At 44.2% G+C, this 12,987-nt stretch overlaps 1 protein-coding gene across 1 annotated transcript; it reads right to left on the reverse strand.

The window, feature by feature from the left end:
* Positions 1-1,965: 1,965 nt before the first annotated feature.
* On the reverse strand, positions 1,966-12,212 carry LOC125303082 (pyruvate kinase PKM-like). Its single transcript, XM_048256593.1, has 11 exons — positions 12,175-12,212; positions 10,488-10,663; positions 9,389-9,480; positions 6,803-6,934; positions 6,281-6,467; positions 5,743-6,013; positions 5,497-5,647; positions 5,073-5,225; positions 3,867-4,033; positions 2,795-2,976; positions 1,966-2,560 (listed from the first exon to the last, which is right to left on the reverse strand). Exons 2-11 carry the CDS (start codon positions 10,639-10,641, stop codon positions 2,454-2,456), a joined length of 1,596 nt encoding a protein of 531 aa, XP_048112550.1. The 5' UTR covers positions 10,642-10,663; positions 12,175-12,212; the 3' UTR covers positions 1,966-2,453.
* Positions 12,213-12,987: the final 775 nt, after the last annotated feature.

Below are 12,987 nucleotides of genomic sequence, written 5' to 3' on the forward strand. Positions count from 1 at the left end.
CAGTAGGCCTATGACTAGTCGTCTAGGCTGGACATAGACCTCTGAATTGCAACACCTGGCCTTCTAATATCAGTCCATGGACAACAGATGCAAAATAGCCTTAACTCTTACTGTATAAATAAGAGTAAATAACTCTTACTGTATGTTGTTTATTCATATAAATAAGAGTAAATAACTCTTACTGTATGTTTATTCATCCATTCATTATTTATCCTCAAATAAATAAACTAAAAATAAATAAAGATTACTTTGGTTTCTCATTTTCTATTTGCAGACATACAGTACTAAGCAGGCCTTCACATGACCAGTAACCATAGACAGGACATGTTCCTCACCCACTGACTAACCAGTAACCATGGACAGGTTCCTCACCCACTGACTAACCAGTAACCATGGACAGGTTCCTCACCCACTGACTAACCAGTAACCACGGACAGGTTCCTCACCCACTGGCTCACCAGTAACCATGGACAGATTCCTCACACCCACTCCTCACCAGTAACTACAGACAGGTCATGTTCCTCACCCAATGACTCACTTTACAGATGTCATACACTGTAAAGCAAGTACGTTCAAAACTTACGCTGCCGTTCAAAACTTTGGGGTCACTTAGAAATTTCGATTCCACTCCATTTTAGACAGAATACCAGCTGAGATCAGTTGCATTGTTTTTTGTAAACAGGGCAGCAGTTTTCAGATTACATTATGTGCTTACATAATTGCAAAAGGGTTCTCCAATGTTTTTTACATCTTGTGCTGTGTGCGAGCTCTGGGTTGAATGGGCCATCTATATCTATACTCTCTCTATATATATATATATATATATATATATATATATATATATATATATATATATATATATATATATATAACAACTCTAGTCTGTTCATATAGTACTTCTGTGATTCAGCCATAACTCTGGCATAGCAAGCTGAACAGACACACTGCCTTCTAGTGACTGGTGCCTCTCACACACTCTGAGGTGAAAGGAAATGTGAATCCATAATATTTCTGGTCTCTAGTCTGCTCATCCAGGGCTGTGTGGTGCAGCCTTCCTTTGGCATGGGTATGACAGACATGTTGCCATCTAGTGGCTGGTGTCCCTGACAGCAGAAACAGAAAGGTTCTATGGTTTTAAATACTTTTTCCTGAATTCTGTTTTTTAATTTTATTTTCTAAAGGTTTTTTATTCGGTAACACTTTACTTGACAGTATCGACAGAAGAGTGACATGACACGGTCATGAACACATGATACTGTCATGACACATGAAACCTAACCCTAATCCTAACCTCTAACCTTAATCCTAACCCCAACCCTAACCATAACCTAACCCTAACTTGTGATGACAAAAACCGTATGTCACTTAATAACAGAAGTGTTATGTCATAAACGTTTATGACTTGTCATGTCACTCTTATGTCGACACTGTCAAGTAAAGTGTAACCTTTTATTCTTATTTTGTCTTAGTTAGTATTTAATGTTTTTTTCAAGACTTATTAAAGTGTGTTTTCCCCTTCCAATCTGTCTGAGGTATAACCTGTGATACCCTGTTGTGTTCTATATGTATTTACTATGACAGGCTCTTCAGATTGAGGGTTTTGAAGTGAAAACCACCTTTTAAAACATTTTACGCGCTGGCATTATCATTTAGGAAATCAGGTTTATATCTCTTGAATACCCTTTCATAGAAATTCGAAGCTTACATTGCTTCTAAACAAGAGGTATACATGATCACCTTCTTGAGTGCCATTATTTTGGGTCATGGTGGTAGGGGGACCTTCATGTGTGTGAATGTGCTGTAATGTTACTGTAGTATGGTGAATGTAGGAGAAACTGATTGGAACTGAATTTCACTACTCAGAGCTGCCTGCAGATGGCACTAATGAGAGGCATGAAATCAACTATCCTAATTCTGAACCAAAATGAGGAAATCTAGTGAGAGAGACAGAGAGCAACACATCACTGCAGGTGGTCATCTCTTTAATAGGTGGAAATCCAGTGATGATTGGGCGCCACAGCGTGTGTTCAGTGTCTACGAGTCGGCCCACGTGCGCAGCCAAGAGGCTGGTTAACGGAGGAGTGGGGGGGTCAAGAAAGACCCCCACCGGTCTTCTGTAGAACTGCAGGGTCTTCACGATTCCCAGCACACTGTAGACACACACACTCACACACACACACGCACAGCACATACACACATACACGCTGATGATGCCCAACGCTGTTGCTCGTGTTTGGATGATGCAGATGACACACTGGTTCGTGGGTTTGTTTGTGTGGGGAGGAGAGTTACACAGTTACTGAGTGAGTGGCATCCTCCACGAGTCTTCTGGGAGGAATGCCAGTTAGAGGTCCTTACATTCCACATGTCTGTTTAACAAAGTGGGTCTCATGGGTTCCTTCTTAAGGGGAGTTTTGGGGGTTAGGGGAAGTGGTTCAGTCCAAAGGTGGCACTCAAGGCACCAGAACAATGCGGAAGGTGTTGGTGTAACCGGAACCTGGACGCCAGCCAGTCACCACGATCACCACATCGCCAGACTTGAAGTACTTGCGGTGCTTGCCTGAGTAGAGAAAGGAAGGGAGAAGGTTTGACTCTTAAGCCAGGACAGGACCAATTCCAACAGAAAGCTAAAACCCATAGCAGTATGCTACTTCCTGTCCAGAGAACTAAAACCCATAGCAGTATACTACTTCCTGTCCAGAGAGCTAAAACCATTAGCAGCATGATACTTTGTGTCCATAGCTATGTCCACTACACCACTGGTGGTAAAACAAAAGGAGCTCTGGACCCTTACCCATCTCCATGGCGAAGATAACACGCTGATCGACGTCCTCAGCCCAGACGTCGTGAGCGGGCTTGTTGTAGAAGACGGGCTTGACGCCGCGGTACATGTGGCACTGGCGAGCTGTCTGCTCGTTACGCGTCACGGCCATGATGAGGGAGCGGGGTCTGTACCTGGACAGCATGTGAGCAGACCTGCGGAGGGACAGGGGTCAGGGGTCAGACACACCTGAGACAACACCTGAGACTATATCACACCTGAGACAACACCTGTGACTATATCACACCTGAGACTATATGAGCCCTGAGACAACACCTGAGACTATATCACACCTGAGACAACACCTGTGACTATATCACACCTGAGACAACACCTGTGACTATATCACACCTGTGACTTTATGAGCCCTGAGACAACACCTGTGATTATATCACCCCTGAGACTATATGAGCCCTGAGACAACACCTGTGATTATATCAACCCTGAGATTACACTACATGTGACACTGCACTATGCCGGCTTCTTTTTCAGCTGCACTGCTCCTCAGCAAGGACAGACCAGAGAGGAGACCTAACACTCCCCCCTACAGCCTGCAGAGCTAACACTCAGCAGCTTAAATACTACATATACCGGTATCATATGCACATACTGTATGTAGAAGAATATAGCGCGTTGCCGTGACTACAACCCCTGTGAAACACTGATGAGAGCAGTGTGGCTTCACTCCACTCTGGCTCAGATCAGTTTCAGTGTCAATTTACGTGTTACAAAATAGCCGCAATGTCAGTGTTCGAGCAGTGAGTGAGTGTTGTGCACGTGTGTGTGTGTGTGTGTGTTTAAATTTGCCTGTCTCCATGGTACCTGACAGTCACAAATGACAAATTGGTGTTAAAATGATCTCACAGCACTGTGCTCTGCAAGACAGTGATGGATAACAGCCGGGTATAGGTATACAGTGTGTGTGTGTGTGTGTGTGTGTTTGACATACATGCATGTTTTTTTTTAGACCTACAGTATTTGGAGCAGGTGATGATGTGTTTGTCTATGTCTGTTTTTGCGTGTGTGTGTGTGTGTGCTCTCTGACCTCCCAGATTTGGTGAGGACGATGATTGCGCTAGCACAGCACTTGAAGGAGGCCTCGACAGCGCCCATGGCAACACACTCGCTGGGGTCACGGGTCAGGTGGGAGGTACGACGCAGCTCCTCGAACAGCTGTCTGTGGAACATGGCTGCCTCGGCCTCACGGCAAATCTGGACAGAGACACACATAAAGACATCAGGACAAAACTCAGATCATACCGTACTTAACATGTGATTCCAAAAGACTGAATGTTTACATTACAAACATAAAAAACTTTTTTTTTAACATATAAACACAGTGTTTTGTCATAGGTGATGTTTCAAAGTACTACATCAGAACTACTAAAACTGTTGCACTGATTGGTTCAGGTCTGGCATATCATATATTATAATATATACATATTATATACTGAACATATACAACATGGCCTGCTTTAACTGATTCATATTTCTTTCTTGATGAAAGGTATTCAGGATTTAGCATGTTGATTTGTTAGCCTAGAACATGACACAAAAACACCCATGCATACCAAACTACTACTACCAAACTTCATGCATTCACTTAACCCGACCAGAAAACTCAGATAGCCCACAGTGCTAAACCCAGAAAGGACCAATCCAGAAGTGCCAAGCCAGGAGACCTGTGCAAGTGGCTATAGCACTGAGCTGAGTGACGACGGCTGGTGGTGGAGTAGGAGAAGTGGACCTTTGGCTGTTTGCCATTAGCTGGTTACACAGCAGGTCGGGGGAGTCTGAGATCCACAGTGACCCATCATAGGCCAAGGACACCACTGAGCGCACTCTCAGTCCACGACACAAACCAGCATGCAACAGGAGCTATTCAAAGGGGTTTAGAGGGGGAAACAAGGCAAGGCAAGCAGGCAGAAAGCAGGTGCAGAGAAGCATTAGTAAACACAGAGTGACACATTGATAAAAGGTTAATAATATATAAAAGTAGCACAATACACTACTAGTGAAATAGACACAGGAAAATAAACAATTAGTAAAATTACATTACAGAAAATATACAAGCATACATCATTGAGCATGTTTATATCTGGATTAGTCACCCACTGCTACTTCAGTCAATCGGACAGATACAGAAAGGCTACAAGCCCACACTACACGCCCCAACTACAATGGTCCAGATTAATGTGTGCGCCTGATAACTGCCATAACTACAGTGGTCCGTAGGGGGCGCCCTGCTCACCTTGTGCTGCATGCGGACGGACTCGACGGGGTACTCTCCCTTGGCGGTCTCACCACACAGCATGAGGCAGTCGGCTCCGTCCAGCACGGCGTTGGCCACGTCGGCACTCTCTGCACGAGTGGGGCGGGGCTTCTTGATCATGCTCTCCAGCATCTGTCAGACACAAAGTGGAAAAGTGACCCACTCAGGTGCAGCAAGAAAGAATTTAGCAATGCCTACCTCACTGCTAGGCTATCATGCTACTGACCCTGCCACACTGCTAGGCTATCACAATAATGGTCCTGCCACACTACTAGGCTATCATGCTACTGACCCTGCCACACTGCTAGGCTATCACGCTAATGACCATGCCACACTGCTAGGCTATCACGGTAATTACCCTGCCACACTGCTAGGCTATCTGCTTTGGCACTGCACTGCTCACCTGCATGCCACAAATAACGGGCTTGCCAATTCTGTTGCAGCGGCCAATCATCATCTTCTGAGCCAGGAACACCTTCTCAATAGGCATCTCAATGCCCAGGTTACCACGGGCGACCATGATGCCATCGCTAGCCTCCATAATCTCGTCAAACCTAAACCAATGGACATACATATTTTTAAAAAAACTGACCGACTAGAATTATTTTGACGGTATTGTTTAGAATAATCTTCATGAAGAAACGCCTACTTGCGGCAGCCCTCATGGTTCTCGATCTTGCTGAAGACCTTGATGTCCTTGCCCTTCTCACCCATGGCCTTCCTGACGGCGTGCACGTCGGCAGCCTTGCGCATGAAGGAGGCGAACACCATGTCGACGCCGTGCTCCACAGCGAACTGCAGGTTCTTCGTGTCCTTCTCTGACACGGCAGGCAGGTCCCAGGATGCGCCGCGCACGTTTACTCCCTTCTTGCTACCCAGTGTACCGCCATTCTCAATCTCACACTCCAGGAAGTCATTACCTGGGGACAGGTGTGCAGGCACAGGTGAGGCCAGGGGCAAGGATTTAGGAGGGAAGAGATATTACACAGTGGTAGCATAATAAAGAATGACTCGATCAAGTCTTTTGTCAACAGCTGGAGGCATAGTGGCATATGCTTACTGGACAATTAAATAATCTAAAGTTATAATTAGTGCTAAACTGTGCTTGGTTTTTGGATAAGAATTGGTCTTCATCATCTCCCAATGGAGCAGTATTTCCGTGGACACCTGGGTATGTGAAGACTTACCAACGCTCTTGACCATAAGGCGGATGGAGCCATTGTCAAGGTAGACGTGCTTGCCAACCTCCACGACCTTGGGCATGTCCTTGTAGTCAACCCAAACGTTCTTCTCGTTGCAATTCTCCTTGAACTGGTCGTCCATGGTCAGCTTGAGCATCTCGCCCTTGACCAGCTTGACCTCCTCAGTGTCACTCTGCAGGGTACAGGCCACAGATGGCACAGGAAGTGAATAACCTCAGGTAAGACTAGAAAATGGGGCTAGTTAACGGTGTTAGTGGCTAACTTCATACACAGTATAAGGGGGGAGCCGGGAGTTGGAGAGGAGGGAAGAGTGGAAGGTAGAGGAGGGAAGAGAGGGAGGGAGGTAGAGAAGGGAAGAGAGGGAGATGGAGGGAAGAGAGGGAGGTGGAGAGGAGGGAGGTAGAGGCAGGAAGAGAGGGAGGTAGAGAGGAGGGAGGTAGAGGAGGGAAGAGCGCATCAGGTGTGTCAGGTTGTCAGAAGTGCTAGTTAGACTGGCGGTGTACTTACGCCCTTAATGAGACCAGTCCTGATGCAGGGGCCTTTGGTGTCCATGGCGATGGCAACGGGCCTGTACTCCACGGTTCCAGGCTGGAAGCTCTCTGCAGCTTCGCGGATGAACTTGATGGTTTCAGCATGGTACTGCAAACACATGGACAACATGCATCAGCTATTGCATCAGGTAAACATCTGGCCTAAATGCAGGGCTCTAGACAAACTTTTTGCACTGGTTGCACTGGTGCGCCTAACTTTTTTTCTTAGGTGCACCAGCACAAAAGTTAGGTGCACCCAAATTTTTAACCACATCGCATTTAACACCGCAGCAGGTTCAGTTTTTAGGTTGTCCTATGACTTATGATTTACAATTCTACAAGAAAAGTAACTTAATGAAGTGTTGGTGCTTTAAGTGCTTCACTGAGCTGAAATTTAAACTTAAAACATCTCAAGATGAATTAAATAAAAATAACAGTGAGTAAATTAACAGTGCACGTCTTTTAAGGGCTTCTGCACAAACTGCACATCCCATGGCTCAATGTCTTACAGACTATCCTTCATGATCTTTAGGCCTTGGCTAAACCAGCTCGCCATGCTAGCATCTTCCATAGAAATGTATTTGAGCACAATTTAAAGAGATGTTCCAAGTAGCCTGGGGGATTTTTATCTGATTTTGCAATGATGATTGCAATAATCATTTGACAGCCCCACAATGCAATTTACATTTTTTAATTTTAGTATTTTTAAATTTTCAATAAGAACATCACTATGGTTAATGCAGTAACGAAATTGTAGGCCTATTATTATTATTATTGCCATGCTCGATCTAAATGTGTCCTTTTAATTCACCGTACACAATGACCACAGTTATACATGCAGGGAATATTCGGGCTTTAAATGTAGCAGCGATATTCGGTTTGCGCCAAATAGGCTACCGGATTAAATTGATTGATGCCATCAGAATGAGTTTACACAACTCGCGCGGAAAAAGAATATTGCTGTTGAAAACCGGGTTAGCCTACTCCATGCATGTAACTGCGGTCAATGACGCACTCCTTTTCGGCGATATCTGTATCTCTGTCGTTCGGGAAGGCCTTGTATGCATTGTTCGCAATTTTAAGACGTCTTCTTATCTGCAATGACTCCTATAAATTTGGCGCATAAGTGGCATTCCTGTACGTCGGGTTTACGTTCAAACTATTTTTCTGGTGAATAATTATTTCGGACTGAACTTGGTGAAGGGAAGTTTCACTAGGCCTATCGTAGGCAACGATAAACTTCATCTCGTCATCTCGGGCTCGTCTGATCGGTTTGCTGCTGCCAGCCGCTGAAAGGCAGTGGGGAGAGGGGACATTTATCTCGGCCTATGTGACCACATTGTAATGCAACTACATCCACTCTGTTTATCTGACGGGTCTCTGACCTCTCTCTCTCTCTCTCTCTGCAGCACACGCATTTTCAAATTTACACACAGGCACTGGGCCACGGCCAATCAGAGGGGAGGTCCCGCCCTTCACTATCTGTGATTAGTTTAAACCACGATATTGGCCAAATATGTGTTATTGAACCAAAGGTAGAGTTTCAATGCGGACACTTTTTCCTCTCTCGAATAGCTGGTCGCACCGGTGCGACCTTCGATTTTTTTTAGTTGCACTTTTGAAAAATTAGGTCGCATATTGGTCGCACTCTGGAGCCCTGAAATGTATTCATACTTGAAAACCACCAATCTACAAGACCTAGTTGGCTGTAAATGATTAATAGCAGAATATAGCACTAGTTTGAACATGTTTGATATGGGTAGGGAGGGACCAAGTTCACTTGTATCTCTACTTTTTCCACTCAAAGTGAAAAGGAGACCTACTGTATAGGCCTACAAAACCTGAGACAGTGGACTTTGACAAGGATTCTGATTCTGATTCTGATGGGTGTCTGTGCGGCAGGATTCTGATTCTAGTTCTGATTCTGATGGGTGTCTGTCCTGCCCACTACAGTAAAATAACTCGGTAGGTGGAATCTCTCTGCTGGACGGACACCTCGTCCTGCAGAGCAACAGTTGTGCAGCGCAACAGCGCAGCAGGCTCGTCTTCAGCTGTAATACTATAGTTGCATAATTGGTGTTTATCCGACTGGGTACATTTCCAACTCCCGTGTCACACTGCCGTTGGCACGAAGGCCTTGTGGGCTGGTACATTCCTGGGTATTTATACATGTACAGTATACATACATACGAGATGAGCTTTGTGCTGAGGCACTTTCGCATATTGGATGCCCCACTAGCCACATATCCGTTCATAAATAATCTAATAATAGACACTGCTGCATGGGCACCTGGAGAACTATTGGCCCCTAATCAGAAACACGCAAACCTAGACAAGGAAAACTATTTAAGAGGTGAGGTGGTAATGACCAAATATGAAGTCCAGTTTTACTGTTAAAAATAGCTCCACCAGCCACAATTACTGAATTCAGTCATGACTATTACATGGTCCATGACCTTGGCCTCTACTTTACGACCTTGGCCTTTCCTTGTCGCCTCTTCTGTGATTTACGGCTCACTGGAATCAGTAAATGCGGCGGAGCCTGATTCAAGGACACACTGACCTCATGAGAGCCGTGAGAGAAGTTGAGGCGAGCGATGTTCATCCCGGCTTTGATCATCTCCTTCAGCTTGTCCACACAACGGGAGGCAGGTCCTGTGGAGGCACACAGGGCAGAGATGCACATCTTTTATCTGAGAAGAGCTTTTGAGCAGACCTTTTCAAATGACTTCCTTCCTTGTTTGTTTACGCAAGCTCTCTGTGTTTAATTCAGCATTCACAGCATTTATTTCAGTATTGTTTTGTAGGGATGTGCCTACTGCTTAGTGCTTCGGACTTGAAACCGGAGGGTTGCCGGTTCGAACCCCGACCAGTAGGCACGGCTGAACTGCCCTTGAGCAAGGCACCTAACCCCTCACTGCTCCCCGAGCGCCGCTGTTGTAGCAGGCAGCTCACGGCGCCAGGATTAGTGTGTGCTTCACCTGTGTTCACTGTGTGCTGAGTGTGTTTCACTAATTCACGGATTGGGAAAATTTGAGACCAAATTTCCTTCACGGGATCAAAAAAGTATATATACTTATACTTATATACTTATATTAGATTTTTGCAAATATTTGATATGCCAATATTTTCAAACTCATTTTCACCTATTGCCAATGACAGTGTAGAACAGGTCTGCATAATATTTTTTATTGGCCTATGACCACTGTTATGCCAATATTATCACATATCTATAGATCTATTGTACTATATTTTATCAATGTTTTAGAGCATTCCATGAGACAAAAAGTCACATTTATGTGGCTTCCACAGGGCAAATGAAAAACTGAACACACACACACACACACACACACACACATGAATGAGAAACTGAACTTGACACCCACATTCATTCCACCCACATTATGAACACAACAAAACAAATTCTGACACTCCAACTTCATTGATGTTACATAGACCCTAAGAGGCATTCAAGGCCAGCAGGGAGTCAGTCGAGAGAGTGGACCACTGCACTGTACAGGCTGTGTCTGAATGAGTGATGAGCGTAATGAGGGGGCTGAACCAGAACAAGCTCTATCAGGTGAATAGAACCAAGTAAACAGCCCCCTACAGCATGTGCAGCCATTACTGTAAGTTATGAGAGACGCTGAGGAGGTACTGACCAATGGTGCAGACCATGCCTGTGGTGCGGAACACGTTGGGCTCAGAGTCGATGTCCAGCAAACACATATGCTCCAGATAGGTGTCCGCCATGGCAGCATGCAGCTGCTGCTGCTGGATGAAGGCAGAGCCCATGTCTTTCATCTTCTGAGCCATGATGGGAGGATCTGCTGGGGTCCTGCACAACACAACACAACACAGCACAACACAACACAACACAACACAACACAACACAGCACAGCACAGCACAACACAACACAACACAACACAACACAACACAACACAACACAACACAACAGAGGGTTAGGAGAGTGCTGGTCAATCTCCCTCAGCTTCACACACACTCCTGCTTATTCTAGGACATTCTCATTTAACAGAAGCTCTCAGGAGGCTCAACGTTCCAGTTTGGGGCACATGTAGCTGTGATTGAGGAATACCAATAAAAATGTAACCTTTTCAAATAAACAACAAATTAACAACCAGTTATATATGCTTCAAGTATGTACACTGTGCATAATCTATGAAACATGTGCCCCATTAACACTGAGCTATGGTAATGCCATATGCCATCATTGTCTCTGAGAGGTGCATTAGTCCGTGCAGGATATGTCAGCTGGCTGGTTCCTAACAGTTGCATACATTCCCCAGCTGTCTGCTCTGAGAGTTGGGGTGGGATCACATGACACCAGATAATGCCATTTGTCTCTGTTTAGGGCATAGCCCACATACAGCTTAATGTGCATTCACTATGCCATTGGGGTGAGTACACCATCTAACTATAGGGCAAAATAAAAATGTTTACAGTAGTGCATATCCTGCACTTTGACTGAAATAGGTGCCGGTTAATGAATTTGAAATAAATAACAGTGAGTGACTTGTAAGGATGGTGCATTCATACAGTAAATTAATCTGAGAATGCAAATTCTTTGACCAGGTAAACTTGCAGTCACAAACTCAACACACCAGCATACATATTACTGTAATTACAATCAGTTGAGCATACACATCTAAATTACAAAGCCATACACATTACTGGGAAAACATTTAAGGCAATTAGACTTATTTCTATTAAGAATATGCTATTGTAAAATTCTGTTGAAGTATTGAAAGTATTCCAGTGATACATGTACAGTATATGCCACTAAAATAGAGTAATGCACCAGCTTGCAGACTGAAGAGTTGAAGGAAATCAGATCATATTTTTTTCAGAACAACTTGCGAATGGATTAAAAAAATAGACAAAGACAGCCTAATCTGGTAAATTCTCTGAAATGCTTTGAAGACAAAAGTCGCACCAGATATTGAATTGATTTTTCTGTGTTTACCACACTTTTTATGTATTGGATGAGAAAAACTATTCATGCCATCATTAAAGCATTTTCCCAGAAGTGCCACAAACTTTTGCTCAATACTGTTGATAAACTAAAAATGGTTTTACAACAGCCTAAAAATCAGCCTTTTAGTCAATATCCAGTCACATTCCTCTTTGACTCAACAGAGACTGTAGTCCACATCTACCCCTCATCTTTTGCATTTCGTTGCCATCATCAGTCTACGTGGGAAAATAAATGTTGCTGTTAATTAAGTAATGTGGCCCCTTAATGTGGTTATCTTTCCTGATTCTATCCTACTTTTGCATCAGTAATGCATTAGCCTTGTGCCCTATCATCTTAATTGGCTGGTTCTTACCTTCGCCTGCTTGCAGAGACCTATGGGCGCTGCATCCGGACACCGGCTGCAATTAATCCCTAAACTAACCGGCACTACTTTCTGTGAAAAAGCGCGTTGTATCCTTCCGTGAGGAAAACGGGGATATTTTTAAACGTAGCACAACATTACCGGGAAATTCAGAAAATCATTTGACACCGTCAATGTTGAGACACTTGTCATCTACTATTAAGCATATAATATACCACCAATTTAGATCGTATTATTAACCTTTTCATAGCACCAGGGATTATTTTCTGTCGAATCCCCAATTACACCTTCGAAATTATGGATGTGATGCGGCAAAGGTCGCGACCAATCAGAAAACTTCCTGGGGTAGTAAATCTGCCTTTCATACATTTCAGAAACGTCTGGTTTAGCTCGAAGTTCTCCAGTTTGTCTATTTAAGGTATGCAATTATATTTTTGGAACCAGGAAATCTTAAATCCGTTCTGTGAAACATTGTCAGTGATCAATAACACCCAATTTATATTGGCCGCTATCTGTGATGTTTGGGATACAATCAGTGAGTTTGACCCGTTTGCAGCAGTGTCACAGTTTAATGCTAAGCTATAAGTGAAATGGGCAGATGACTGAATCTGCTGCCAGAGCCCTCAGATGCACAGTGCTGTGCATGTCGTTCAAACAGAGATCTATATTTATGCCCCCGACATTGCTTTTATAGAGAACAAGGGCGTATAGTTCTGGCTGCACCAGCAGCACCAATATAGAATAGCTTGCTTGGTCTCCCTGTGATGATAGATGGTATATGTTGTGTAATGTGTAAAGTGCTGC

The sequence above is a fragment of the Alosa alosa genome, chromosome 11 (genome assembly GCF_017589495.1).
Source record: "Alosa alosa isolate M-15738 ecotype Scorff River chromosome 11, AALO_Geno_1.1, whole genome shotgun sequence".
In the NCBI taxonomy this organism is placed as follows: domain Eukaryota; kingdom Metazoa; phylum Chordata; class Actinopteri; order Clupeiformes; family Clupeidae; genus Alosa; species Alosa alosa.